We start from the raw sequence: 25,521 nt of genomic DNA on the forward strand, positions 1-25,521 counted from the left end.
ATGTTAAATACATTTTTAATAAGACAGCAACAATATGTTATAACATCATATACCTAACACACAACATCTCTGCACTCGTTCGTAGACCTCTTTCTTCTGCTTCTGTTTGATTGACAAATCCTCAGACACGCTCATTAAGTTGCCACTAAAATGGCTTAAGCGCAGTCATCCAATTAGTGCTCAGATGTGAGATGCAGAGCTGCCGTGTGTCTCCTCTAACTGCAGTATAACCCGTTTGACTGACATGATCTGTGCCTTACTGCTACCAGAGCAGCTGTCTTTTTACAGGGGTCTTTGCAGAAGAAAGATGTAAAGTCCTAACAGTGTTAGAAGCACCTGCACAGTAGTCCAACGTCAGGGCTACGCAGTAGTCAGAAAGCATTTAGAGCACAGTATGTCAAACCAACTCTGATCAGCCCTGCTCTGCTGTCGCAAAATTATGTGGCATCAGCATGGTGTTAATCGATGCAAATGGAATTTTGAAATATTAAAAACGCTGCTGTGCTGCTAACATGTATGCACACCCCCTCCCTGTTCTCACACACAGACACACACACATTCAAAGAATCACAGAGGTTCTATAGCCAAGACCGAGTGATATTCAGGAGGACTAGAGTGTAGGGTAATCCATCATCTAAACCAATACTGACGTTGCATAATACTGATTTTTAGTTTAGCATCATTGACAGACCTAAACCTTAAAGTAGGAGTGGGACATATGGTGATATTTAAGCTTTATAGTGATAAAGTATGTCAAATGATACTTTTCTGAGCATATCATGTATATCAGTAAGCACTTAAAGAACACATTTTTATTTGGAGTTGTGATGCAGTGTCTAGGTCAGGCTAGTGGAGCAAACCACTGAAAGGTTGTTGGATCCAAATATTGTACTGAAGTTAATCATTCTCATTTAGGAAAGGAAACAAGCCAGTGGATTTATATAAAGAAATCCGGTGGTAGAGAGTAAAGTTGCTTTCTACCAATCCAAAACTGGGACTTATGCATTACAATAAACCCCAAATCTATTTGTTCCAAGAATGCATTCACATTCAGTTGTGTTCCTAATGGATTCATTACCTTTATTAATTGAAACTAATACTATATATTATATAAATTGATCTCTGATAGTACATTGTAATAATATTTTGATATTGTGATATTGAATTTCATAAGTACCGCCCAGCAGTACATAGCCATAGCGCCTGCTTGGGTTATTTCTGTGGGCTGAAAGGTCTTATGACACATTTGTGTAGTGTTATTGAGGAGGTGGTGTACTGGGCACCACATGGCTCAGTGTGTATGGGAGTATGGGAGTAGGCTGGTGTTGTGTGAGGGCAGCACTTCACACTGGTCATTTCGTGACTCTCACCCTCAGTCTGCCCTCTCTCTCTCTCTCTCTCTCTCTCTCTCTCTCTTTCTCCCTCCCTCCCTCCTCCCTTTCCTTCTCTCTATCTGCTCTCTCTCAGATCTTTGTAGGGACGGTGTGCCACTTTGAGCTCTTCATGCTGCCTCTCTTCCTCCTCCTGCTGATTGGCTGGAACTACTTCCACAACACCCCAGGCGCGGGCAGCCACAGTCAGGACCTGGTGAGTGCTGTGACCTCACCCACACAGCAGCGTAGCAGATCTCCAACTTGCGGTCGGCCTACACAGCCCTCCAGATTGAGAAGAGATCAGCAGGGCACACTGCATTTTGCTGCATTATTTGAAAGAGGCAACTAAGAAGCTCATATTGCACAAAACGCTTTCTATTCAGGAGTAAGGACATTAAGTAAATAGTGTTATTTCCACATTTGAACTAAGAGACCTTCTCATTTATGGTCAAAACCAGGTATATTGTACAAAAAATAAATAATAAAAAATGGGTGATTTGAAGATTTACTGCAGTGTACAAAGGTTTTAGGCATGTAAGCACATTATTTAAAACCATTTACACTATATGGTCAAATGTTTGTGGAGACCTCTTCTAATTAATGTATTCAGCTACTTTAAGTGGCAACCTATGTGTAATGAGCTTTGTCTAGTCTCTGTAGTGAAAGTATTGCCAAAAGAATAGGACTCCATACCTAATACCAGGCCTACATTTACCTTTATGGTATTTAGCTGACATTTATCTATTGGTGTAGCACAGCATAAGCACCCAGACCAGGAATAAAACCACAGTCTCCCACATTGTGTGTCAGCTTATAGTCTAGTAGAGGTGTTGGTCTAGAAGGGCATAAAGCCCCCCAGCATTGAGCTGTGGTAGTGGAATGTTTTTTTTTCTGGAATGATGACGCCTCATTCAATACTTTTAGGATGAGTTGGAAGTTGGGGAATGAGGTGGGGTGGTAAATTAACATAATTGAGCACTGATTTGCCAAATGTCCATATGTTTAAATATATAAGGTTTTCACATGACTGTAATTTTAAAACACTAATATTAGTGTTTTACTGAGTAAATAAACACTAGCTGCTCAGATTAGGGACTTTTTACATTACATTACATTTTTACAGGAGTATAGAACATTTGTGCAGTAGTGTGTATTGTTTAAAGTGGTGTCAAAGGTCAAATCTCATTGTGGTCTACATCACAGAACCACTGGCCGGTATTTACCTCTCTTAACTTTTAGAATTATAAAAGACAACTTTAGCAACTCTAAATATTTCATACTGTCAAAGCAAAATGTCTATAGTTGTGCTCATGTGGCTAATAGGTCCAGTACAGACATAGATTAATGTGCATAAAAGTTTTATTTGAGGCTAGCATTGTTCATGCAGTTGGAATGACCTCCATTTCCACTGGTTTGGAAGTTTGTCGCCCCAGTCTTTACCCAGAATGCATCCCATCCTTTGAGCGACATCCTCCCTAACTCATGGCCTGTATGTCAGCGCTGTGGGCAGAGCAGTGCACTCAGGGCAATGTTAAAGTCTGGGTGCGCCTCTGTCACCTTGCCCTGACCCCTTTTCCCCGGCAGAATGCTCCCTGGCAATGTCACATCCCATCCCCAGCCAGTGACAGCGATGACTTGATGTAAAGTGATCCAGGCACAAGCAACCCAAATTAAATGTTTTTCATTTTTCCCTCCCCCTTTCTGTTTTGTGTGTGTTTGTTTGTGTGTGTGTGTATGTGTTTATGTCATGAAGAAATGAGATTGCTCGGTGGTGACATGGCTCTTCTGAGGAAGGCCCCTTTCGCTCACCTTTCTTTTTTGTACGAGGTCACCCGTGATGTAGTTGCTACGGCAACAGGCCTTTCCCAATAGGGGTGTATGTACAAGAGAAGGTTTTCATTACGAGGTGTTTGTTAAAAAAAAAAAAGCTCCTGTGCCTACATGTGTCCACCTTGCAGACTCCACTAAGTCATTCTTCTTTTCGTCCAGGAGACCATGTCCGTGACGGAGGACGAAGACGAGGATGAAAAGGTATTTCTTTTTTTTTTATCCTGTCTCATTCCCCTCCCTGAACCCCCCCCCCCCCTTTTTGATTAACCACAGCCTCAGAGTTCACAGAGCTGCCGTGTCTGACCTTGCAGCACCGCGCCAAGCGCCACTGTCCCTCCAGTCGTCGTGTTTAACTCGCAACATCCAAGTTAAACACGCTGGAAATGAGGACAGGCACTGTTACCGTCTCAGCAAGCACAATTTTTCCTCTGGTACTTTTAGTCCAGTCTCCGGGGAACGCTCCCGCATACGACAAATGGATTTGGTTGCTTTGCTGCGCTCCTTTGAAACACAGAAATAAGCACAGAACGGAATCATTAATTGAAGTCTGGCTTCCACTGGGGAATAGAGGCATTGTGAAAATTTCACACCAGACGTGTCTAAATAGGGAGGCTCGTCTTTAGTTGAACTCGAGCTCAACAAATAAACTGTGCCTCATTCTCTTTTTATATGAAGGGCAGCAACCATTTGCGGGCCTAAGGTAGTTCTTCGGGTTAATAAACTGTAACAGATTTTGCGCCTTATTTAATGTTTTACTTGTATAGTAATCATAATGCAGTTGCAAATAGCTTCTCGTCAGAGATGAATTTTAGTTCCTTTTGCTCTGGCGTGTAGTTTAATTTGTGGCCACAGTTAGAGACTCATAACTGTTAGCCATTAAAAGCGCACTGCTGATTGAATTTGTATAGTCACTGATATGGCTCCTAATCATATTAGCCTATGTTGTCTGGTCTGGAGAGGAATGAGTTAATAGGAAGATGATGTGTTATTGGTTTCTGACGGTGATGCGTGGAAGTATGGAGCCCCGAGCCTCTGAGCAATGACCCTGGCGCTGTGTGGCTACAGGCCCGGGATTCATATCCATAATGTGCTAAATATATTCTGTTGTGATGACCGCAGGCTAGCTTCATCTATGGAGAGGAACCCCTCTGTTAAAAACAGGTCTCTCTTCCAAATCCTGTCTGAGCTGAGCAGCTAATTCAAGGATGAAACACATTATGTGTGTGTGTGTGTAAGCACATTAACTGATGCCCAGCAGCTAAACAATTGTAATAAATCTTGGGGGGGAGAAAACGACTTTGCGCCCAAAGAAAATGCAATGATATGGCAATTACATGTGGCTTATATGAGTACTGAATGCAAATGCCTGTATGTGTTTAAGGCTCAGGAAAATAATATTAGCTTTATGTGTTATCCACAATAATCAGTTTCATTTGTCTAATTAGTTTTGAATTTAGCAGTAAAAAAAATGCCACCAGTTCAGTTCCCACTGTCAGTGAACAGTGATAAGATATTTTTTAATACAGGCCACGAGTATCAGAATTAATGTTTTTTTTTTTGTCTGATGCTTCTTTCTCTGAAGCCCTTTCACATTATGTGAAAATTAAATATGTCTTTTCATTTACTTAATTAAGCAGCTGTCTATGTTTGTTTTAAGCTGTCTGCTCTAATTTAAAGTGGCCTTGTTTCAAAGTCCTGTTATGGGTCTAAGCTGTGCCTTTTAAATTTGATATCATAGAGGCAGATCAAGCAACGTAGCTTTTCACAGTGTATCAAAGCCAACACGGCTAATGTTTGGGGTTAAAGAAGGGCCGGTGTTAAATTTGATAACTTCAAAGGCGATACTTTCTCCATGTCGTCTGGTTAAGATGGGAATAAAGGTTATCCCCTCTGAGAAGGTGACACATACTGCTCGCATTTTTGGGGGATATTTTCCCCATAGCAAGAGAATATGTAAACGTACTGCCGCGCAGTGTGGAGGTCGAGGAATGAGGATAAAGAAAGCCGATAGGAGAGGCTATGTTACAGCAGAAATAACACACAACAGATCCTGCCCTATGAGCACAAATCTGTCCTGGGGGAAAAGGGTCTTACCGATCATGTGAGCAGGCAAAGTCACTTCCCTTTGGCCTTAGGTCCCAGTTAGATTGTGCACATGGACAACTGGTTTAATCAGAAAGCAAGAGAAAACAACCCCTGGATGTGTCTTGGATAACTGGGAGGCCGCTGTGAGTTTGGCCACAGGCCTTGATTAGCCTCATGGTGCCTGTCCTGGTTGGAGAGACCATGCAGCACTGAGCTAGAAAAAGATCTGACCTTAACGACTTTATTTATACTATATATATATATATATATATATATATATATATATATATATATATATATTTATATATTTATATATATACACTTTATTTATACTATATATATATATATATATATATATATATATATATCATCATCATCACTGGCATATATGACCATTTGTCTTTCCCATTGTGTGACTATAAATGAACGGGGCACATTCAGACACGTTTGGACGACCTGGGCATCATCTATTCACCTTATGTTGCCCACTATCAAGAGTTTGCTTTTTCCGCCTTTGTGTTAGAATATCTGCCAATTTCGTATATATGATGGTTTATGGTCATATAGTATTCAAAGTTAATGCAGTCTAAAGTTGTCTATTGCTGTGGACACTGTTATGTGTTGTGGGGCACCATATACAAAGAAGAGGACCTGCGTCTGTTATTGTAGGTGGTAAATCATCTGACCAAATGTCCATACATCTGCATTTACCATTTTGTTAGTGATAAACTTGGTTATGAAACTCGTAAAGCAAGTAAAACGGATGCGTCAGGTTTTTGTGAGGCTAATCTAAAAGCTTACCCTCCGCTTCAGTGGAACTTCATGACCAAGCCATTTCTCTGGGTAAAGATGTTCTGGTGTTGGTTTCCCCACCACACAATGGTAAGAGCAGACATATAAATGGTATTTTTATATTTAGGGCATTTAACCATAGACGCAGGTCCCCTACTTTGGAAGGCGGTGTATAAGTTATATGCTGCCCTACAATGGTGATTGTGACACCCTCTGGAATTATTATACTACTTATTGTATTTCATATTATCGCTTATAATGCTTGTATCTATATCAGTGAGTCTGCTGTTGCACTAGAATTCCTAACACAAAGTAAACAAAGATGCCCTCCATTGTTGTCAAGGAAAATAAGGTGAATATTAAGCCTGATCTATGTCTGACCCTTTTGTTTCTTTTTGATGCTGTTCTCAAGCCACTGTAGTAGAGCCTCCATTAACAGACACAAGGTGCAGAAGTGAGGTGTGTTTTCAAAGGGTAGCAAATAGGTCTAAAAACATTCTGCAGTGTGGAACTGGTTTAAATTGGAAAATGATAATGTATAATATAATGTCTGCAATCACCAATATTTCCAATGAAGCAACTGCCTTTCCTCTGAACATGAGCATGTAAATCATAAGCTTACCATGAGTAACATGCCATCTATACCATTCCCTCAATATTCTAGGCTTACATTGTATCACTGGTTAAAAACAAAATATCAGGGACACATCCCGTTTTTGTTACATGTTTAGCTGGTACAAATCAGTGTTTAACTCCATGGTAAAATTTCAGAGGGAGGAGTAGCTCTTGCAGCTAGCAAAATGAAATTACGCTATGAATCTAAGCTAATTCCATGACTTTTGTAATCCATTTGGGACACAACACTAAAAAAATGGTTATTTCATATATCTTACCAAACAAGAGTCTACATTTTTACCTTGTTTTAACTACTAAAGGTTTTAGGATGACAATGTACGTAGCTAGCTATAATGTAATGTAGTAATGGAATTTTCTAACCCTGACCTTGTCCCTCACCTCAGTAAACGAACAAAAAGAAAACAACTTGCACTTGGTTAAAATAAATGTAGAAAATGTAACTTTGTAAAACAGCACTTAAAAAAAGTCATGGTCATAGTATATACTGACATTGTAGGTTCCCCATTGAAATTGTGGTTTTCCTAGAAAGTCAGGATATTTTTGCCCTGAAAATGTATGAAAAGACATACACACACTCCTCTCAGTGCCCTTTCCCTGTCTTCACTCACTTCCATTGTATTACTGTCAATACATAACACATGGGCAGAATGCTGATGCAGGTGAGGTGCATGAACCACGGACATAGCCTTGACTGCAGAAGTACTGTATCTACTGTTTGTTTATCCACTCGCTTGTTTCCACGTTCCCATTGGTGTTGCATTTATGGGCCCCCAGCACAGGTGTCTTTCATTTAGCACACCTCTCCGCTATCCACGTGGAATAAGTGAGTTGTAAATATTTGTGCTGGCTTTGAATGAATATTCAAATTTGGCGCCACTTACTCGAATTAAAGGCATGTTAAATAAGCTCTTTCTGGACGCTTTTTGATCATGCCCAGCGTCCCTGTGAAACCATATTTTCCATTTTTTACCTTTGTACTTCAGATCAAATCTGCTTGCAGCCACCGTAAAAGCCAGCGTGCACGATTTCATCCGAAATGACACGTATTTTCTAATCAGTAGAATGAATGGCTCTTGTCGTCTGTCCCTCCAAAACCCGTCCTTTTCCTCTTCAGAGGCCTGCTCCTGATTTTGTTTTCCAAGAGTACTGAAGAGTTTGCAAGAAGCACGAGGCAATACACACAGATGAAAAAAAATGAAAAAAAGAGAGCATCAAATGTGTAATGGGGGATCTGCAGCCCATGTGGGGGAAAGCGGAAGACTTCAAGAGTGTTTTGGAAGATGAAATGCAATAATCCGCAGAGCTTATTCATGTAGTTCCCATGAATGATTCACTCTTTAGTTCTTTGGTCCCTATTAGCATGAAAGCCTAGTGTTGCTTTTTTCCCCCTTAACCTTGCAGCCTTGCAAAAGTTACATATGACAGTTTATCTTGTATGTATGTGTAGTCTAGCTGGGTAGGGTTAACTGTCTCCCATTATGCGAAATCCCCCCATGATATGGGAACTTATGTTGAGATAAAGATATGAAAGGGGGCTGTGGATTGACATGAGAGTCAGGATGTATGCATGTATGTGTCTATGATACACAGTCAGTCATTGGGGAGCACAGAACCATGTATCTGAAAAGCTCTCTGAAATGAGCTCTAGTTCCGCTGTCTAAAATAACCCAAGAGAGATGAACTGATATGGAACATGGGCCACACAGACATATTTAGGTGCACTTCTCTTGTGCTTTTCTTCCTTGTTTTGCTGCTTCAGACAACTACTTCACTTAACTGAAGCCTTTAACCCTTAGAAATCTGTTCTGCAGACAATAACAAGAGCTTGGTCTAATTTGATCTGAAGTGCTGAGGTGAGCAATCAGTATTGCTAATGCAGAATGTAAATCCAATTGAATTTTAGTAAATTTTAATGTAATTGTGCGATTGCTTTTAATACATACACCAAAATGGCAAAATATCTGTAGACCTTTAAGGGTTAAAAACATGTATTGGGATTATCCGTTGCTCTCTCTGTGCATAGACAGGGTGTGTTGACTGTGGGAATGACCGGTTTCCTATGGTTTCCTGTGTGTGTCTGGGGGAATGGAGAGTGACAGCAGGGAGTGGTGACTGGGGTCTCCCGGGGGTCGCCTCAGCATCGCCGATAAAGACCCTCTCTCAGTCTGCCGTCTGGGAGGGATGCTTTTTAAACACAAACATATACACCACACATCCTCCCCTCAATCACACGCTTCTCACCCCCCCCCCCTCCCCCAACTCTCTCTTTGACTCTCGTTCACTCTCTCTCTCTCGCTGTCATTATTCCTGTCATTATTCCCTCCTTTTGATGTGGGGCTTCTTGGCTCTCTTTAGCTTGCATTACTCCTGTTATCTGCGGCTCTGTCTCTGTCTCTCTGCACCCCCCCCCCCCTCTCTCTCTGGAGAGCTCCACGCCAGGCCTTCATTGCTGGAGAAATCTCTGATGTGATCATGCTGCTTTGGACTTCAGATTATACTGGCAATCTTCCCTAAGTAAAATGGACTTTTCTCTCTCTCTCTTTTTTTATCCTCAGAAAGTCCATTTGGTCCTTGTCTCTGAATTACACTGCAACCCAATACTCTGTGATGCATCAAATACAAAAACGACAATGGGATTTCCCATCCCACTCATATTAAGTAAAAACATTGCTCAGTATTATGAGATTAGATATACTAGCCCGAGTTCACTCACAGAAGATCACAGGCAGTAATAGATTTATCCGCTGAGTCCAACACCACACTTAAATCTCGCTGTTAGCCCTTGCGCTAAGAAGTGTGATGCATGTTAGCACGCACTCTAAAAAAAAGAAAAGAAAAGAAAAACAAGCCTGCACTTGCCTAGTGGAGACTAGTGGATCGGGCCCCCTGACAAGTTTTCTTGCATCCTCTGCTCCCTCACTCCCTCAGCCCTCTCCTTCCATCTGTCTGATGTGTTTCCTGATTGCTGATGGCCATTTTAACATCTCTTTCCTTCTCCACTTAATCTTTGATTGTGATGTACTTCCATTGTTTGTGGCTGACAAAAGCTTAAATTCTCCTCGCTCCGACTAGAACGGCACATAGGAAGTTGCCTCATTTTCAAACACCAAGGAGACTGAGGAGTTGCAGTAGCTCATTACAGGCTATTGAGTAGATGAATTACTGCTGATGGCACACTGGAAATAAACTGCTCTTTATCTGCCCGTTTCCCAACCACACGTCCCTCATCACTGTTTTTTTCCCCCGTCTCTCTCTAGGAATCAGAGAAAAGAGGACTGATGGAGAAAATCCATATGGTTCAAGAAATTGTGCTCACCGTCCAGAACGTTCTAGATGAAGTAGCATGCATAGGAGAAAGAGTAAAGAAGTAAGTGCTTACATTTCATTTGAACGTGCACGCAAGTTGGCCACAAAAAGACCCCCTGTGACTTTCAGTGAAAAAATGCAGTAAAAATTGCATTTAACACACATACACACATACCGACGTTATAACCTGCTTTAATGCCAGTGTGACTGAAGGTTTTGTGTATTACTCTGCAATAATAAACCGCCATGGACAATGAACATACTTAAAGGTTCAGGAGGGCAACAATGCTTGTCTTTGTGAAGCTATGTGTAATAGTTGCAAGCTAACACTGGATATTTTAAACACAAGTACACATAAAAGGTAACAGCTATGTTGCTAGAGGCTAGGTTGTTCTTGTCTAAGCAATCCAAGTGCAAACTGAATCAGGGCTTTGTTTACCAAATGAAAAGGTGTACTCTATCTACGGTTGTAAGGTAGATTACATATCCACATAAAGAGACACTAACATGAATATATGTACTCACCGAGCACTTTATTAGGGACATCTGTACACCTGCTCATTCATGCAATTATCTAATCGACTGCTGATCTCCTGGGATTTTCAGCTCAACAATCTCTAGAGTTTACTCAGAATGGTGTGATAAAGAAAGACAGAAATGCTTTGTTGATTAAAGAGGTAATTGGAGAATGCTTAGGCTGGTTCAGTCTGTCCAAAAGGCCATAAAAACTGTCGATAACCACTTTGAACAACTGTGGCAAGCGAAAAAGTATATCAGAATACACAACCTTAAACCTTAAGGGCTGCAACAAAGAAAACTGAGGCTGAAGTGGGCCCATGCTCACCAGAATTAAAAAAAAAGTAACCTGGTCTGAAAAATCTTGATTTCTATTGAGGCACAGAGATGGTGAGGTCAGAATTTGAACAGTATGAATCCACAGGCCCAACCTGCCTTGTGTCAAAGTCCAGGCCGGAGGATGTCCTGTAATTTTTTTTTGGGCCTGTTAAAACCAGTCCTCACTTGAATGCCACAGACTTTTTGAGTATTGTTGCAGACTATCTGCATTCCTTTCAGGGCCATAATCTACCCAACTTCTAATGTCTTCTCAATTTAAAGCTGGTTTCATGAACGACTATAAGTTCAAGGTTCTTCAGTGGCTTTCTTAGTCACTGGATCTGAATCTAATAGAACGTCTTTGACATGTAATAGAATGGGAGACTCAGCATAAGAGTGCTACTGAACAAATCTAAAGGAACTGCATAATGCGACCATATCAACATGTGAATGGAATTTCTAAGGTATGTTTGGACAAGAGCAAGAGAAGGCAAAACCCGGTATTAGTATAGTCCTTAATATAGTGCTTGTGGAGTGTATTTCATTTCTGTCATGTGAAAACTTGTCTCTGTGTCAATTTGTGTGTGCACACTCTTAATAGCACGTTTAGAAAATGTGCAACTTATTTAGAGTAAGTTGTGGAATCTTGAATAAATGCAAAAAATAAATAAAGCTCAGAACACCAGTGCTGAAAACTTCCATATGTAAATATTCTAAATCTGAACTGTTTCTTCACAGCACCTTTAACTGGTCAGTGCCGTTCTTGTCGATCCTGGCCTGTGCAGTTCTGTTCACTGCTTCTGCTGCACTCTACTACATCCCTTTGCGCTACATAGTCTTATTATGGGGTAAGTTAGCCAAGCACCAGTTCCAGTAGTGCATCACATGGATTGACAGTGTTATTCTGTCTCCATTGCAGAAAATATTAAGTCATCAGTGTCACTTACGATTTGAGCAGCAGTGCTTACTGACAGCTGACTAAAGGTATTTGAATAGTCATTCATTTTCACCGTGCTGCCTAAGCCAGCAGATCACAATCATGAATTTGATCCACTGTCAGTTAGTCAGCTGGTTGGGGAGTTCAGCTGTACCTTAAGAGAGACTCCCCAAGTGTGCCCCAAAGGTACCACACTGTAAAGAAATGTTAGATGCCTTTGATGATTGCTTTTCCCAGTGTGTGTACTGAACATGCTAGACATGTAGCAAGAGAAAGTCAGTAAGAATTGTATATGTGTATATAAACTGTATATATATATACACACACAGTGTATGCAGTGGTGAGTACCTACTAAAAGTGATCCAAGAAACAGACAATAGGTGAAGCGATGACAGGGTCGCTAAGGCTCACTGCTGCTAACATGTTGGTCCCTGATGCCACAGGATGCCTTCAGAGGTCTTGTGGAGTTCAAATGGTCAGATCTGTTGTGGCAGCACAAGAGGGACCTATTCAATATTAGGCAATATTAGGTGGTGTTAATGGTATCTCTATTACTCTGAATGTATGAAGCTGTTAGTCTGCAGATGCACTGCTGTGGTCAAATGTATTAATGCACAGTCACTGACATGTTAAAGTAAATTGTTGCTGTGAATCTGGAATTTTTCTTTAAATTTTTTGTATGATTTTGTATGATGAATTGTCATACTGGTGTGTTGCAGATGTGGTTGAGATTAATACACTGTTCTTTGCACAGGTATTAAAAAATTTAGCAAGAAGCTCATCAACCCACATGCAATTGACAGTAACGAACTACTGGATTTCCTCAAGAGGGTGCCTTCTGATGTTCAAAAGGTAAGGGTTCATTTTTACATATAGAGGAAGACATTGAGAAGGAACAGGAATTCCGGATGGGAATTCCCCTAAGAAGCTGCATTATTTGCTCTGCTAGAATTCCCAAGTGTTGTGAGGGATATTTCCTCAGGCTTTGTTTGATTTTAATAGAATCTCACCTTTAAAGGAGACCCCCTCCCTGTCTAATTATAATAGGCTATGTCTTGATGGAGTGGCTCAGCTGCCCAGATGAGGTCAACTCTGATCTGTCTTCAGCCATATTACTTCAGCCTTGTCTCTGATTATCAGAGTTGCATGTGCATGATAAAAGCAGAGTAATGTCAGGGGTGGCCAGGGATTGACCAGGGGTGGCATTCCCTGTAACTTCAGTTGTTTAATGAAGTGGTGAGTGTGCTATCCTGCATACCATACCATGTGATGGAATATAAGCCATGGTAAAGTGAAACTAAGATCTTTAATTTAAGAACTAAGATCACATTTGACTGTAACTGCATTGACCTTATGTTCTGAAAATCTGGTGATAAACTGCTTAGGGGTAAGCCTGCCCCAAATCACCAGGCTCCATCTCTGATTTGCTACAGTAGCTAGTGGACAAAATCCAAGAACTAAGTTTGATCATTTGAACTCCATTTAAGATGAAACCATCTCATATCATATGAATGAGGATGCAAGTCTATATACTGGGCACGGTGGCATTGTTTTCTAAAAGGATTAAGCAAATCTCAAATTTTTAGTCCGGAAGTCTTGAGTAATTTCACAAGAGTGAATTGTTGGGACACTGATTCAAGCCATTAGGGCAATAGTACAGTGAGCATTTCTAGCCCTCTGCAATAAACCTCTGCAATGTCGTGCCACTTACTGATCAGTCACCAGTTGGTCAGAAAAAAAAAAAAAAAGATTTAAGAAAACGTTGTTGACATTTTAACCTTTTTAAGCATCTTTTCATGACTGGATTAACTATCTTGCTTTTGTGCACTGCGCATATCAGAGAACACTCCACCACTATAACACAAAAAATGTTATTAATGTATTACATAGGATGTATGTGTGCTCTCTCTGTCATCTAAAGAGGAAGAAGGCACATGTGCAAATTGAGTACAAAAACGAGGAAGTTTGTCGTTTTCAAACCTCCATCTCAGAAACATTGCGAATCGCCCAAATAAACGGTGCATTACAAAAGCTCAAATTGACTCCTGTCTCTCGGTTTTTGAAATGACTTGGCAATTAGTGCCTGTGCAGTTCTTCAAACGTAAAGCCTCAAAACTGGACTTCTGACGGCAGCTCCTCTGTCCTAAAATAAGAAGCATCTGTCAGTTCTGAGGCCGGTTTCATGTTCTGATGCAGCCGCCACCGTCTTTGTTCCCTCTCGCTCCATCTTTCCATTCTCATAATCAGGGCCTGGTAATTAGTGTGTGCTCCGTTACCTTACAGCACACCACCAGGTTATTGTTTTGTCGAGGGAAACAAACAAGAAAAGCAGTTTTGTGAGTTTCATGCTTGAGCCCTTATCAAGTGAATTTTAAGACTTTTTCTTTTCTACTCTGTTTTGTTTCTTAATGCTGCACATGGTGTGTACTGTGGACTTGGACAGGGTGTGGGGGCAGTGACTGAACCAAGAACCAAGAAATTTAGTTTTGAATTTAAGTTTATCGTTGGGTTATTGGTCTTATTATTTAATAGCTCTTCTATAATATATTCCATAACAACTATAGGTAGTTATGAGCAAAGGTTCATCTACAGTTAAAAAATCTAACTTTTTGCACCATATAGAACCAACGGCAAAGAAACGCACATCATTTTGCCTGCAGGCATTATTTATTTATAACTTATAGTAATGGTGAATACTACATGTCTGCATGTGTTTTAAACTAAATTGTGAAGTCGAGTGATTAGTTCCCCTGTGTCTGTATGTAACGCAAACCTGCAGAGAGTGTGTGTGACGTAGGCAGTGGAAGCTCGATGGAGCGGTGCTTAAAGGAGGCGGGGGAGCAGAGGTTGGAGCTGAAGGTCCCCGTGATGAAAGGGAAAAGCGAGCCGCGTGTTCGGTGAGTCTAGAAGGAGCGCGTGATCATCCATAACCGAGGAGCCCAGAGTGGTCAAAGCAGCTCAAACAGCCCAGACGCAAACTCCTGCCTACGAGCTGCTATAATTAGGCTAGCGCAAAAAGTTTTCTTGGGAAGGACACAACTCACAAGCGTTATGACGACCTTTTGGCAGGGCTGATGAACCGGCACACATCTGCATCCGATATAGTTTGTCTACTGGTGCTGGTGCTGGAGATGTTGGTTGGGGGGGGGGTTTGGTGTGCTGCTGCATCGGAGAGGAACCCTTGGCTTTTCAAATCCTTCCTCCCTGTGATTAATCCCCTCTGCTCCTGTGTTTAAAAAATGATTCATTACAGGCGTGCCCGCCTCTGCTTTCTCCCTGCAACCGGCTCTCCTCATGGGAGCCATTACTGTGCGCCAGGCCTCAGCTCCGATTACCTGCCTCCCACCAAAGCGGTGTTTGTTTTTACAGGTGCAGAACAGCGAACTGAGAACGGCTGGCATCCAGAGTGCGCAGAAGAAGAAGCGCTAGCGCCAAAGGCCCAGCAGAGACTTTCTGGATGAAAGGCGGTTGTTGAAAGTGGTGCTCTCTTGTTCAGTCTAGACTGCCCCCTTTCAACTCCCAAGGCAGTCAAGTGGAGGCCCCCACCTCCACCCCCATCCCCATATTGGACCTCATCTACCCCTTAGGGTGAGGCTGCTGCCAGCCTTTCCTCTGGCCCTCTGTGTGTGCATGTGTGTGTCTTTTCTGACAGGAGGTTGTGTCTCTCATGGCCAGCACATGGGTTAGTCATTCACACAGTGAAACAAACAAACTAAAAATCTGACACTCTGCTATGTTAAAGCTGCTAGCTTCTGACAAACAGCGTAGTTTTTTTTACAGTTTGTTCAAAGTTGCTAAGTGACAACATTTTTAATATAAATATAAAATTCTAATGTGTGTTATTATATGTGTTTACCAGAAAACAGACATACTACAGTATCTCCTCATTTAGACTGGATATATTGTACCTATAGAATAAGAATGCTGAGAATGTTGAGAGTATTGAGTATTGCATGTCTTTAGTGGCCTGCAAAATCAGAAATGGTGAAGCACTTATAAATGTCAGTTCAATTAATGATATGTGACAATGTAATAATTTAATCTGAGATTCTAAGGGGGAGCAAGGCCCAACCAACACTAGGAATGAAGTTATGAAATAAAAATAAGTGCAAAGTTTATGTGCATTCTTTTTTCCCCCACATTTTCCACATTTGCATTTTGTGTATGAAGGCGTATTCACACCATATACAGTTTTTCCCGGACGAAAAAAATAAATTTTTTATTTTGATGCTTTTTTTTCTTTGCCCCTGTCCAGTTTTGCTCTCTTTAATTTCCCTCCTCCACACGAGTGGACATTAGATAGTTCCACCTGACTTAAACCATACAACGCGGAAATAGAGCAGGCTCTAATTGGAAAATTTACGCAGCCTGTCAGTTTCAGACTCAGTTTCAGACATCATTAGTATAACTGTGTTTGTTTTCAAAACTTGACTTGTTTTTTCGTCCGTAAAATTCAGACTAAGTGTGAATAGACCTTAAACCACAGAATTCACTCCTGTATTATTTTATTCACCCGCTCTTTATTTTATTAACATATACAATTCACAGTGAGAGCTAGACAGGCTCTGAAGTAGACCTACCTGGGGAAGGTTTATTGCAGTCTCAAATAATAAACAATATAAGAAGGCAATATCCTTCCATAAACATTCAAAACAGTTTGTGTTTTAATGCACAAATTCATGTCATCTTACAGATATTGTGTAAATATATTTTTTATATTATGTTTATGTTATACTATTAAATGCACGGGTTGCTTGTGTTAAAATATGAATACTTTTTTTATCAAAAACCAAAACATATCTGGCCGTGCCTGCTCTCCACTAATTACTATATTTACTAAGCTACTGTATATGGATTCTAAGATTTTACCCTACTTCTATCTGTATTTTTCAGCCTTTTGTACACTGTAAAAAAACATATAAAAATGTTACCACTAACTAATGGTTTGACTTCTTGAGTGTGTTTTTTTCCCCCATTGCTTACGTCCTCAGCGCTCCATTAGCCGTGGAGGATCCTTTCTGTGTGTAAACACAGTGGCGTGCGGTGAGCCTGTGTGATTAGCCAGCCCACCCCTGCTTTAGTGAAGGACTGTGGCCATGGCTGCACCCCGCTCAGTGAGAAACACATCAAAGACCCCCGCGTGTCCAGAGCAGCAGGCTAATGCACTGCTTTTGTTGTTCTATCACAATAACAAGGTCCAGATGAGAGCTCATCTCTCTCTAGACAGAGAGACAGAGCGTGTGAGACAGAGTGAGTGAGTGAGTGAGTGAGTGAGAGAGAGGGAGGGAGAGAGAGAGAGAGAGAGAGAGAGAGAGAGGGAGAGAGAGAGAATATGCTCTCCATTGCCTGCACTTAGTGTCTCCCATTTTCATTAAAATCACCTCCAGTGCCTAATGGCTCTCTAGCAGGCCCATCACTCTGTAGTGTTGTTCTCAGTGATGGAGCCCCAAGTACAGTAAATGGAGCTTCCCTGCCTCATCAACTTATTTATTCATATTATACACACATTCTTGTCTCTCCTCCATCAGAGGGCCTTTTTGTATAAAAAAGCAACATTTTCAAAAGTGTTGCAACTTGAATCAGGCCATAGAAAGCATTGATATCCAATTATAATAATTAAATGATGATCAGTATATTAATCATTGTGCGGTGAGAGTGGTCCCTCACACTCTCTTGTTTTAAGGATGTTAATTAAGTTAAATAAATAATTAAATTATTATCCCATTGATTCCAGTCTCTAGGGATCTTCGTAAGGAACGGTTTAAGGAAATCATCTTTCTAAAAAAAAAAGAAAAGAAAAGAAAACCTGAGAGAAAGAGAAACTTTTTGCTTCTTGTTTTCCTCATCTTACAGCAAGGTAAATAATACGTAAAAATAGCCATGGTGGGGCAGAGTCATGTCTGGCTCTTGACGAACAGAACAGGCTGCACCCTGCTTAGGGAGTTTGTTCTGACTGATTGGTGTGCTGAATATCACCCCCTCCCCTCCACCTTCACCTCCAACACCCCCCCACCTCCACACACACACACACACATAGACATACACAACTACTCTCCATCTTACACTCTCTCTCTCTCTTCGGTACCTCCCCTCCTCTGCAGTGTGCTTGCTGGTGAAAGAGCATCGGGTGGGTGCGGCATGAAGAGTTTGATTGGCTCCGGGGGACCTGCTGGAGCCCCGGGCGATCTCTTTTGACAGTCTGATAGAGACATCACGGCGCTCTCCCAGGAGCTGCCACCAGGGGTCCGTTTCAAAGTGAGGGGGAGTGGAGGTGACCCGCAGCCCCCTCAGACGAGAAGGAATCCCTCACACACACACAAGCTTCCAGCCCTTACCGCCTATACCAACTCCGCTGGGGCCCGGAGAGAAAGAGAAGCGCTCACTAAAGCAGACCCAATCAGGCGCCAGTGAGAGGTGAAACCAATTAAACAATGCAAGCAGAAAAGCGCTAGTCATCGGGTTAGCGACTTGAAAGCTTTCCTTTAACTTTAAGTGGATGTGAAGTGTTTTTTTTTTGTTTTTTTTTTGCTGCTGCAGGACAGGCGTGTTCTTTTTTTAAAAAAAGGATTGGCTCAATAATGCACATACAATGAAAAACTGGCAATTACAGTTCCTATGGAAAAAAGGTCAAATAATGACCATGATCACCAGTTACAGCTTTCATTTATTGCACATGTAATTTTCAAGGTTATGTTGATATATTATATATTACCTCTTTACTATAGGAAAAAAGTGCTAATGTGCTCCACTCATTTCCATCATGTACTTGCTGAGGTTGTCATCAGTGCCAATGTCAGTAAAGTGGAAATATCATCAAGGCTTACCAAGAGTTTCTCTTCAGCTGTCAAGTTATCTATGCTGGTTACCATACGTGGTTTCATTCACCCTGTCAATAACGGCAGACAAAGGATCCTGGGAAACCGCAATGGTTGTTTGCTTTCACTGCAGCATACACACAATCATATTTAAGAAATGATCAATTTATGTCCAACCCCTGGGATCTGGAACCCAAATCTCTACAGAAGACTAAGCAGGCAATATGGTCCCTGAAAGCATTTCAAATCCCTGGATGTTCCACGAGCTCGCTAATGAACATTTCAACAACGCAGCAGTTAACACGGCTTGTATCATCCCTCTCCCTTTCGTTGTTGTGCTCGGCGTGGTACTGATGTCTTCATCAGCCTGTCAGGATGGATGCGCCTGCAGCTGTGGCAGGTCCCTCAAGAGCCTGTCGCACTCCTTGTTTCCATGGTAGTCCTTCAGGCAGCACCACGGGCAGGCTGTGCGCAAGGACCCCGACAACTTCTTTTTTTCCCCTTTCCTGCCTTTTTTAAAGCAGTCATTTCTCTGATTTGTAGCCCCAAAGCAGGTGCCAAACCACCATGCACCAAACTGTGCTTGAGAACCTGCCGCATCACTTCTTGTGCGGTTCTACAGCTTTTTTACTTTCAGTAGCGACGCCAGCCGGAGCTCATTTTAATAAGTCAGGTACTGTTCAGCACCAGTTAGCGGTGTGGGAGAGCTTTCATTAAGACACGCTGACTGGCCCTTGCCACATTTCCAGGGAGGAAGTTGTGAGGCAAATGCTTCCTGTTAGCTTACAGGTGTCACATCATTTTGGGTTTCATCCGTTTTGCCCAGGAAGCTGCTAACCCCCCCCCCCCCCCCCCCAAAAAGAAAAAAAAAAAAAAACACAACAGAGATTAGAGCACTGAGGTCAAGTCATGACTGTAGAGGTTAAAGCTGAGTCTGAGAGAGAACCATGACACCAATAAAGTGGCAGGGCTTGCCTTGAATCAGTCACTAATGAGATTCAAATGACAGTCTCAATTGGTTTTGCAACACCTTGGGATTGTAGTGCTGCATAGCTGTGTAACCTCAGGCACCTTAAGCATACATGCTGGGAATACCACTGCAGTGCTGACTGGTTGAGGAAATTAAGCATCATAGTACTTTCACATTATCAAGGTATTAACGTCTATTCACATCAGCCTTTAAATGCACACCAAGTTTTTCAAAAAGGAACACACACATATATTCATGATGTCTTTTACACAGACTCCGAAACTGATAGACTGCAATGCTGCATCATTTTTTCAATTAGAGACTGCTGTAATTTTTTTTACAGATGCAATAAAATCAGGCTGACCAATCAGAGCTCTTTTCATAGTTGCAGACCAAATAAATGAGCATCAAGACAGCTTATCTTGTTCGTAACAGAACACAAAAGCTTATTACGAGCAACTGCACTGACTATAAAAATGCAGGATATGGTGAAGCAGAGCTGAAAGGCTCTGGAATGATGGTGAGTAGTTTAAAGGCACTATATGGAGACATTCAAGTTTATCTAGGTGCACCCTAGCCTGCCCACGTCCACAAAGAACCACGCGTGGAGGAGGGAAATCAGCAAGCAAAAGTGGACAGGGAGCAGAGAAAAAGAAAAATTGGACATTTATCAGAGCTATGGAGTTTCTAGCTCTGGTTACGGAGCACAGAAGGCAAAAATGTTGTCCTGACCAGACAGAAAACCGAAACCAGGATGTGTGTTAACATACAGGTCGGCGGTCCGGGTGGGCGACTTCTATTAAGTAGCAGTATACTTCATTAAAACAGACTGAACCCAAACTCTAATATTGTAATTTAGAAAGTTGCCTGTTAGGCCCAGTAGGGAGAGCTAGTAATTTCAGGAGTATAGATACAGCATACCCTGTCTTTTGGGAGTGCAATTCTCTATTATGGGTCTATAGGTCTATTTTGATTTAGCGATAAATAATTGGTAAGAACAGGCACCATTAATAGTCTACCAATAACTGCCCTGCTAAAAAATCCAGCTTGCTTTTTATGCTAGTTGAATAGCAAGCTTGCTGGTCTTGCTAGTTAACCAGGATGGTGATGCTGGTGGTGCTGGTCAACTAGCATAGTCAAGCTTGGTCATACTAGTAGTTAGCCTAGTTTGGTCAGACTAATCAACCATCAAACTCAAACAAAAATATACCCTGTGCTGGTCATGAGCTAAACTGGTCAACCAGCTTAACCAGCTTGACCAGAGCCAGCCTGGCTGGCTGAGATTTACTGTCCCTCCTTCTTTTCAAAGAAACCACCACATTTTCTTAACATTATAAAAATAAGACTTTTATCAAAGGTGTAATAACACATCTGAAATGCTCATAAAACACTGCTTTATGAAGGTCGACTGACTTTACAAGAACTTCTTTTCTATTCAAAGTGTTTTAGCTTTAATAATCTAAATGTGTTTGTACACATGTGGGTGAGCAAGTCCATTAGAATTAGCAGTCCTGGTAACCAGTAATGTAGCTCAAAATATAAAGTCATTGTAAAACTGAGCTGAAAAGCCAAAATTTTTTTAAACCTTACTTTACTTTGGTTGTTACTGACTGTGCTGAGGTTTTCCTAGGTTTCAGCTGTGGATATTCTCTAGATGCCTAAGCAGGACAGTTGTGCTATCACACCACTCTCAATTTTACAACGTCTAACAGCTAACCATTTAAAGTTGTTTTAAATGGACCGTTTCCATATTTTTGACTCTGTGGGTCATCCCAGCACTGTCTTCTCTGCTGTCTGCATTTCCCTTCTTTCAGTAGTGTGGCGTATGGCAATGGAAAGCACTAACCTCATCAATCCAACTAATCAATAACACTCATTGCCAACATTTGTTTTTATTGTCAATGTTATCGATAATGTAGATTAGCTGCTGCAGACATATAATTGTTATTGTGGTGTAATGCTGATTTGTCCTCTGTGTTTGTGTTTATGTATTTTAAACTGCTGTTAAAGTCAACACAATGAATTTTTCTTCTGTACTGTGATGCATTTCTGAAACATCAGATTAAATAGATCCTCTGAGTGTTTTCACTTGATAATAGGTGGGGGTGGTGGGAGAGAGAGGTGAACCATGTCATGATTATTGGTTAGTATTTTTCTCCAACATTGGTGCATAGTGACATAGCCAAAAAGACTTCCAACTTCCAATATCTTTCTAAAAGACATATAGATTCAGACCATTGATTCCAGAAAATGAATGAAAATTAAATTGCAGAATATAATAAATTATGTTGAAAATAAGAAGGTAAAAAGGAAAATTGTATGTTTTTTTGACTAAAACGAAGAATCAGTAATGTCTCACACCTACACATCGTCACTACCACGCAAAAACCTAGTGTCTCCATTTTTGCCATTTTTTTTTTTTTTTTGACATAGTTTGTCAGGTGTCATGGTCAATAGAAATGCTCCAAAATGACCTGGAATAAAACCTTTTCACAGTAATTTCCACTTAAAGTTAAGATGTTATTTTCCTTCTCCTGGAAAGTTGTTATTTTTTAGAGGCAGGTGTTTTGGGGGAGAATGATGATACTTCGACAGTACATAGTTCAACATTACTGCAGGCTTGAGCAGAGTTGGGAAAATAATTCTGTAAGAATAAAGAACAGTGCTACGTTATTTCCAGCCGACGCTGTATGTAGATGAGGGAAGGCCAGACAGCGCTTAGAAAAAGGGCAAAGTTCAGTATTGAGCATCAGGGTGAAAATATTAATGAAGTAATCAAGACGGCAGATCAGCCCACGGAAAGCGAGCGCTGTTTCCAAAAGCCATAGCTTGTGAGTTATTTATACAAAGGGTGTATTGCACTCATTGACACCCAGTCACAATTTCCTGCAATACATCAAGTGCGGAGGGGTAGCCTTTAAGAGCTTAAATTAAATCATTGGCCTTTAAAAGCATCTCTCTGTGGGGTCCGCCCGCATTAATAAATTCGTCTGATTTGGCTGTAATATTATTCTGAGTGCATTAGAATAAAGTGAACAGCTGGGATGGTGGCCAGTCTCGGGGGGTGGAGTAGGGGGGGTTAGACATCAGGAAGGGCCAGGAGTTGTGCATCGTGCCTGTGTGAGGGCGGGCAGGTGTGTGAGCGGCCTGGGCCGAGAGGTCCCTGCATTTACAGGTGCAGCCATGACAGGCTCGGCTCCAGGAGCAGGAAAGGCCAGGCTTTAGATGAAAGGAGGCAGAGGAGAGCGACTGACCGCCACAGAAACAATGTCACCCCTTCCAAATGGCCGTGCCAGACAAGCTCACTGTACTGATAAGAAGCAGCAAGGGAATGTGATTTTTGCTCTCTTGTCCTGCTTTATCAGTGCACGGAAATATGCTAAGGAATGTTAATAGGAAGGGCCAGTCTTCTTGCTGACTGGGAATAACAATAATCAGGAAAAAAATAATGTGGGAAATATTCTTCTGTGATTTTTTTTAATCTCCAGACAAACTGCCTTGAGGAGGCACCTTGAGAGTCTTTTTTCATAAGAAGCAACAGCACTGATATGGAGATAGAAACACAGGCGGGGGAAGAAAAAAAAAGAATGCGAAACCTTTGTTAACTATCAATTGTTGCCTCAATGGTTGGCGTTTAGCGTGCGTGCACTCCGTCAGGCAACAATACACAGTATAATTTAATAGCATATTTCATTTTAATTAACAGTGATATAACGCAGTGCGACTCGCAGCCTCCTGAGGCCAGAGCACAATATTTGGTTTGATGAATCTGCCTGAGCCACTCTCAGTCCCCGCTCTCACCCCTGGGATTCAGGTATCATTAGAGACGAGCACAGAGCTGCTTTTTGTCTCATAGAAAGAGAGATTAAAACACACACACTCACACACATACACACACACACAAATTTTCCACAGCGAGTGGGTGACTGGAGAAGTGTTCAATATTAATGGCCTTTCATCAAGGACACAATTAGGACACCTCTATTTGACACGTTCTATAGTATGCGGATGAATATGTATAGCCAGTCACCACGAATGAGCAACAGCCAAAAAGGGAAAAAAAAAATTACAAAGTGAAATCCTGACGATAGTAGTTAGAGGAGCAGATAGAGGACTGAGGAGGGGAGTGAAATGACAATCAGGGCCTGATACATTTTGATCTACGGAGAATTTCAAAGAGGCAAGAGAGTTAAACCTCCATCATAAGCCCACTTCATAACATACAGCCTAGGGCAAATGGTATGCAAACATGCATTAGCATATGCATATGTAGCAATGTGTTTGAAATTCCCTGAGCCTTTTCTCTAGAAGAAATGAGCGCACACAATGCGCACACACACACGGTGTGTCCACGCACATGCTCGCGTGTCATGCGTACACATTCGCGCACACCTCCATATGTTACTATCTATTTTTCAAAACATTTGATGAGGATATACACTTATGTTGCGTAGGACCTTTTGACCTAATGCCAATGCAACCCAAACCTGCTGTGGTTGTTAGCATGTATGAATGTAACCATAATACTAATATTCTTCATTACAGCCCAGTTTGTCATTACACTACATTACGGAAGCAAGCGTCAGACGGAGGATCAGAGCGGTCATCATCTGTCGCCACTGATAATGCAGGCATGCTCGGGGCCTAGTTAGCCTCCATCACTCTCATTAACAAGACCTGCTAATTACGGCCCACGTGAACTCTTCCCTAGATCCAAAGCACGCCACTGCGCACATCCTAAATGAACATACCACCGATGGAAGGAAGAGGGGGGCCGTAATTGCATGAAAAAGCTCCCGACTCAGATTAATTAGATATGGTCTTGCAGTGTAACCACTTTGCTCTATGATCATGGCTTAAAGCGCCCAGTGGCGGAGATGCTAAAACACTGTTTGTTTTACTTGTAGAGTCTGCGATGTCAGCCACCAGGGCCCAATTAGCCAGCGACTGAAGCCTACATTAGATTCTCCTCTTTAGCTTTGACAGTGGGGAGAGGCCCACGTGGTCATGTTTCCCCACTGACCAGTCTGCTAGAACCTCAACACGCAACATGGCTCCATAGGCTTGCATGACACAAAGTCATAGCACACAAAAAAATCATAGGATACTTTCAGAGAACGAGAAGAGTGGAGGAGAGCACAGGTTGTTCACTACACCAAGGTAATTGTTTGATTTTTCTATACTCTATGCAAAAAAATGGTTCCCTACAATACTGAAAAGGGTTCCTTGAACAATTGTGAAAGCCTTCTTGGTGCTATATAGAACCTTCTACAAGGGTTTCCTTGCATTTGAAGGACCATTTAACTAGTCAAAGAACCACTGAAGTGTTTAAATGGTTACACAGAACCATTAATTCCACTGAAGAGCCCTTGCAGATCTTTATGTAGCGTACACACATTTACAACAGACAATAATTTCCCTGTACTTACAAAGAACAGAAAACCCATTGACTTGAAGCACTTGTAATAGAATCCAGTGGTCTGGTTCTTCTCGAAATGCAAGAAGAGCTTTCAGGGCATTTAGTGCGTCCCTTTTATCAGTATCAAATACATTAACTACACAAAAAAATCAGTCCAGGAAACACCTTTCAAAATTGGAGAAGCTCTCTGTCCAAGAGCTAATAGTGATTGATTTTGCCAAATGAGCGGCATGTCAACAGTGTTGGTAATGCAACATTTCGACATTTTCCATCGAAATTTGGTATTTATAAAACTGCACGGTCTAATTAGAAACTGACGCTTCGCAGTGAGCACTACCATCGGCAACACACTGCAACTGAATACCTAGCGCTCCACAACGTCAAGTGAGATGTAATAACACACATTACTGCACAAAAAAAAGATAGTGGAATGTCCACGGGTCTTTAGGCAGGCAGCAAGAGACCAATTAGCAAGTAGTTTGAGTGTGAAGGAGAGGTGTGTGTGCGAAAAGGGGGGATGATGA

The 25,521-nt window shown here is 41.6% G+C and overlaps 1 protein-coding gene across 2 annotated transcripts in view; it reads left to right on the plus strand.

Moving 5' to 3' along the window:
* The window catches only part of mctp2a (multiple C2 domains, transmembrane 2a), a 51,957-nt gene extending 35,223 nt beyond the window's left edge, over positions 1-16,734 (plus strand). For both annotated transcript variants that reach the window (XM_072695488.1, XM_072695489.1), the window contains 6 exons: positions 1,468-1,587; positions 3,363-3,404; positions 9,974-10,083; positions 11,595-11,704; positions 12,548-12,645; positions 15,163-16,734. In XM_072695488.1, the coding sequence (XP_072551589.1) occupies positions 1,468-1,587; positions 3,363-3,404; positions 9,974-10,083; positions 11,595-11,704; positions 12,548-12,645; positions 15,163-15,222 (540 nt within the window). In that variant the 3' untranslated portion in view covers positions 15,223-16,734. The remainder of the gene's footprint in view (positions 1-1,467; positions 1,588-3,362; positions 3,405-9,973; positions 10,084-11,594; positions 11,705-12,547; positions 12,646-15,162) is intronic.
* The last annotated feature ends 8,787 nt before the right edge of the window (positions 16,735-25,521 follow it).

The sequence above is a fragment of the Salminus brasiliensis genome, chromosome 13, assembly GCF_030463535.1.
Source record: "Salminus brasiliensis chromosome 13, fSalBra1.hap2, whole genome shotgun sequence".
NCBI lineage: Eukaryota > Metazoa > Chordata > Actinopteri > Characiformes > Bryconidae > Salminus > Salminus brasiliensis.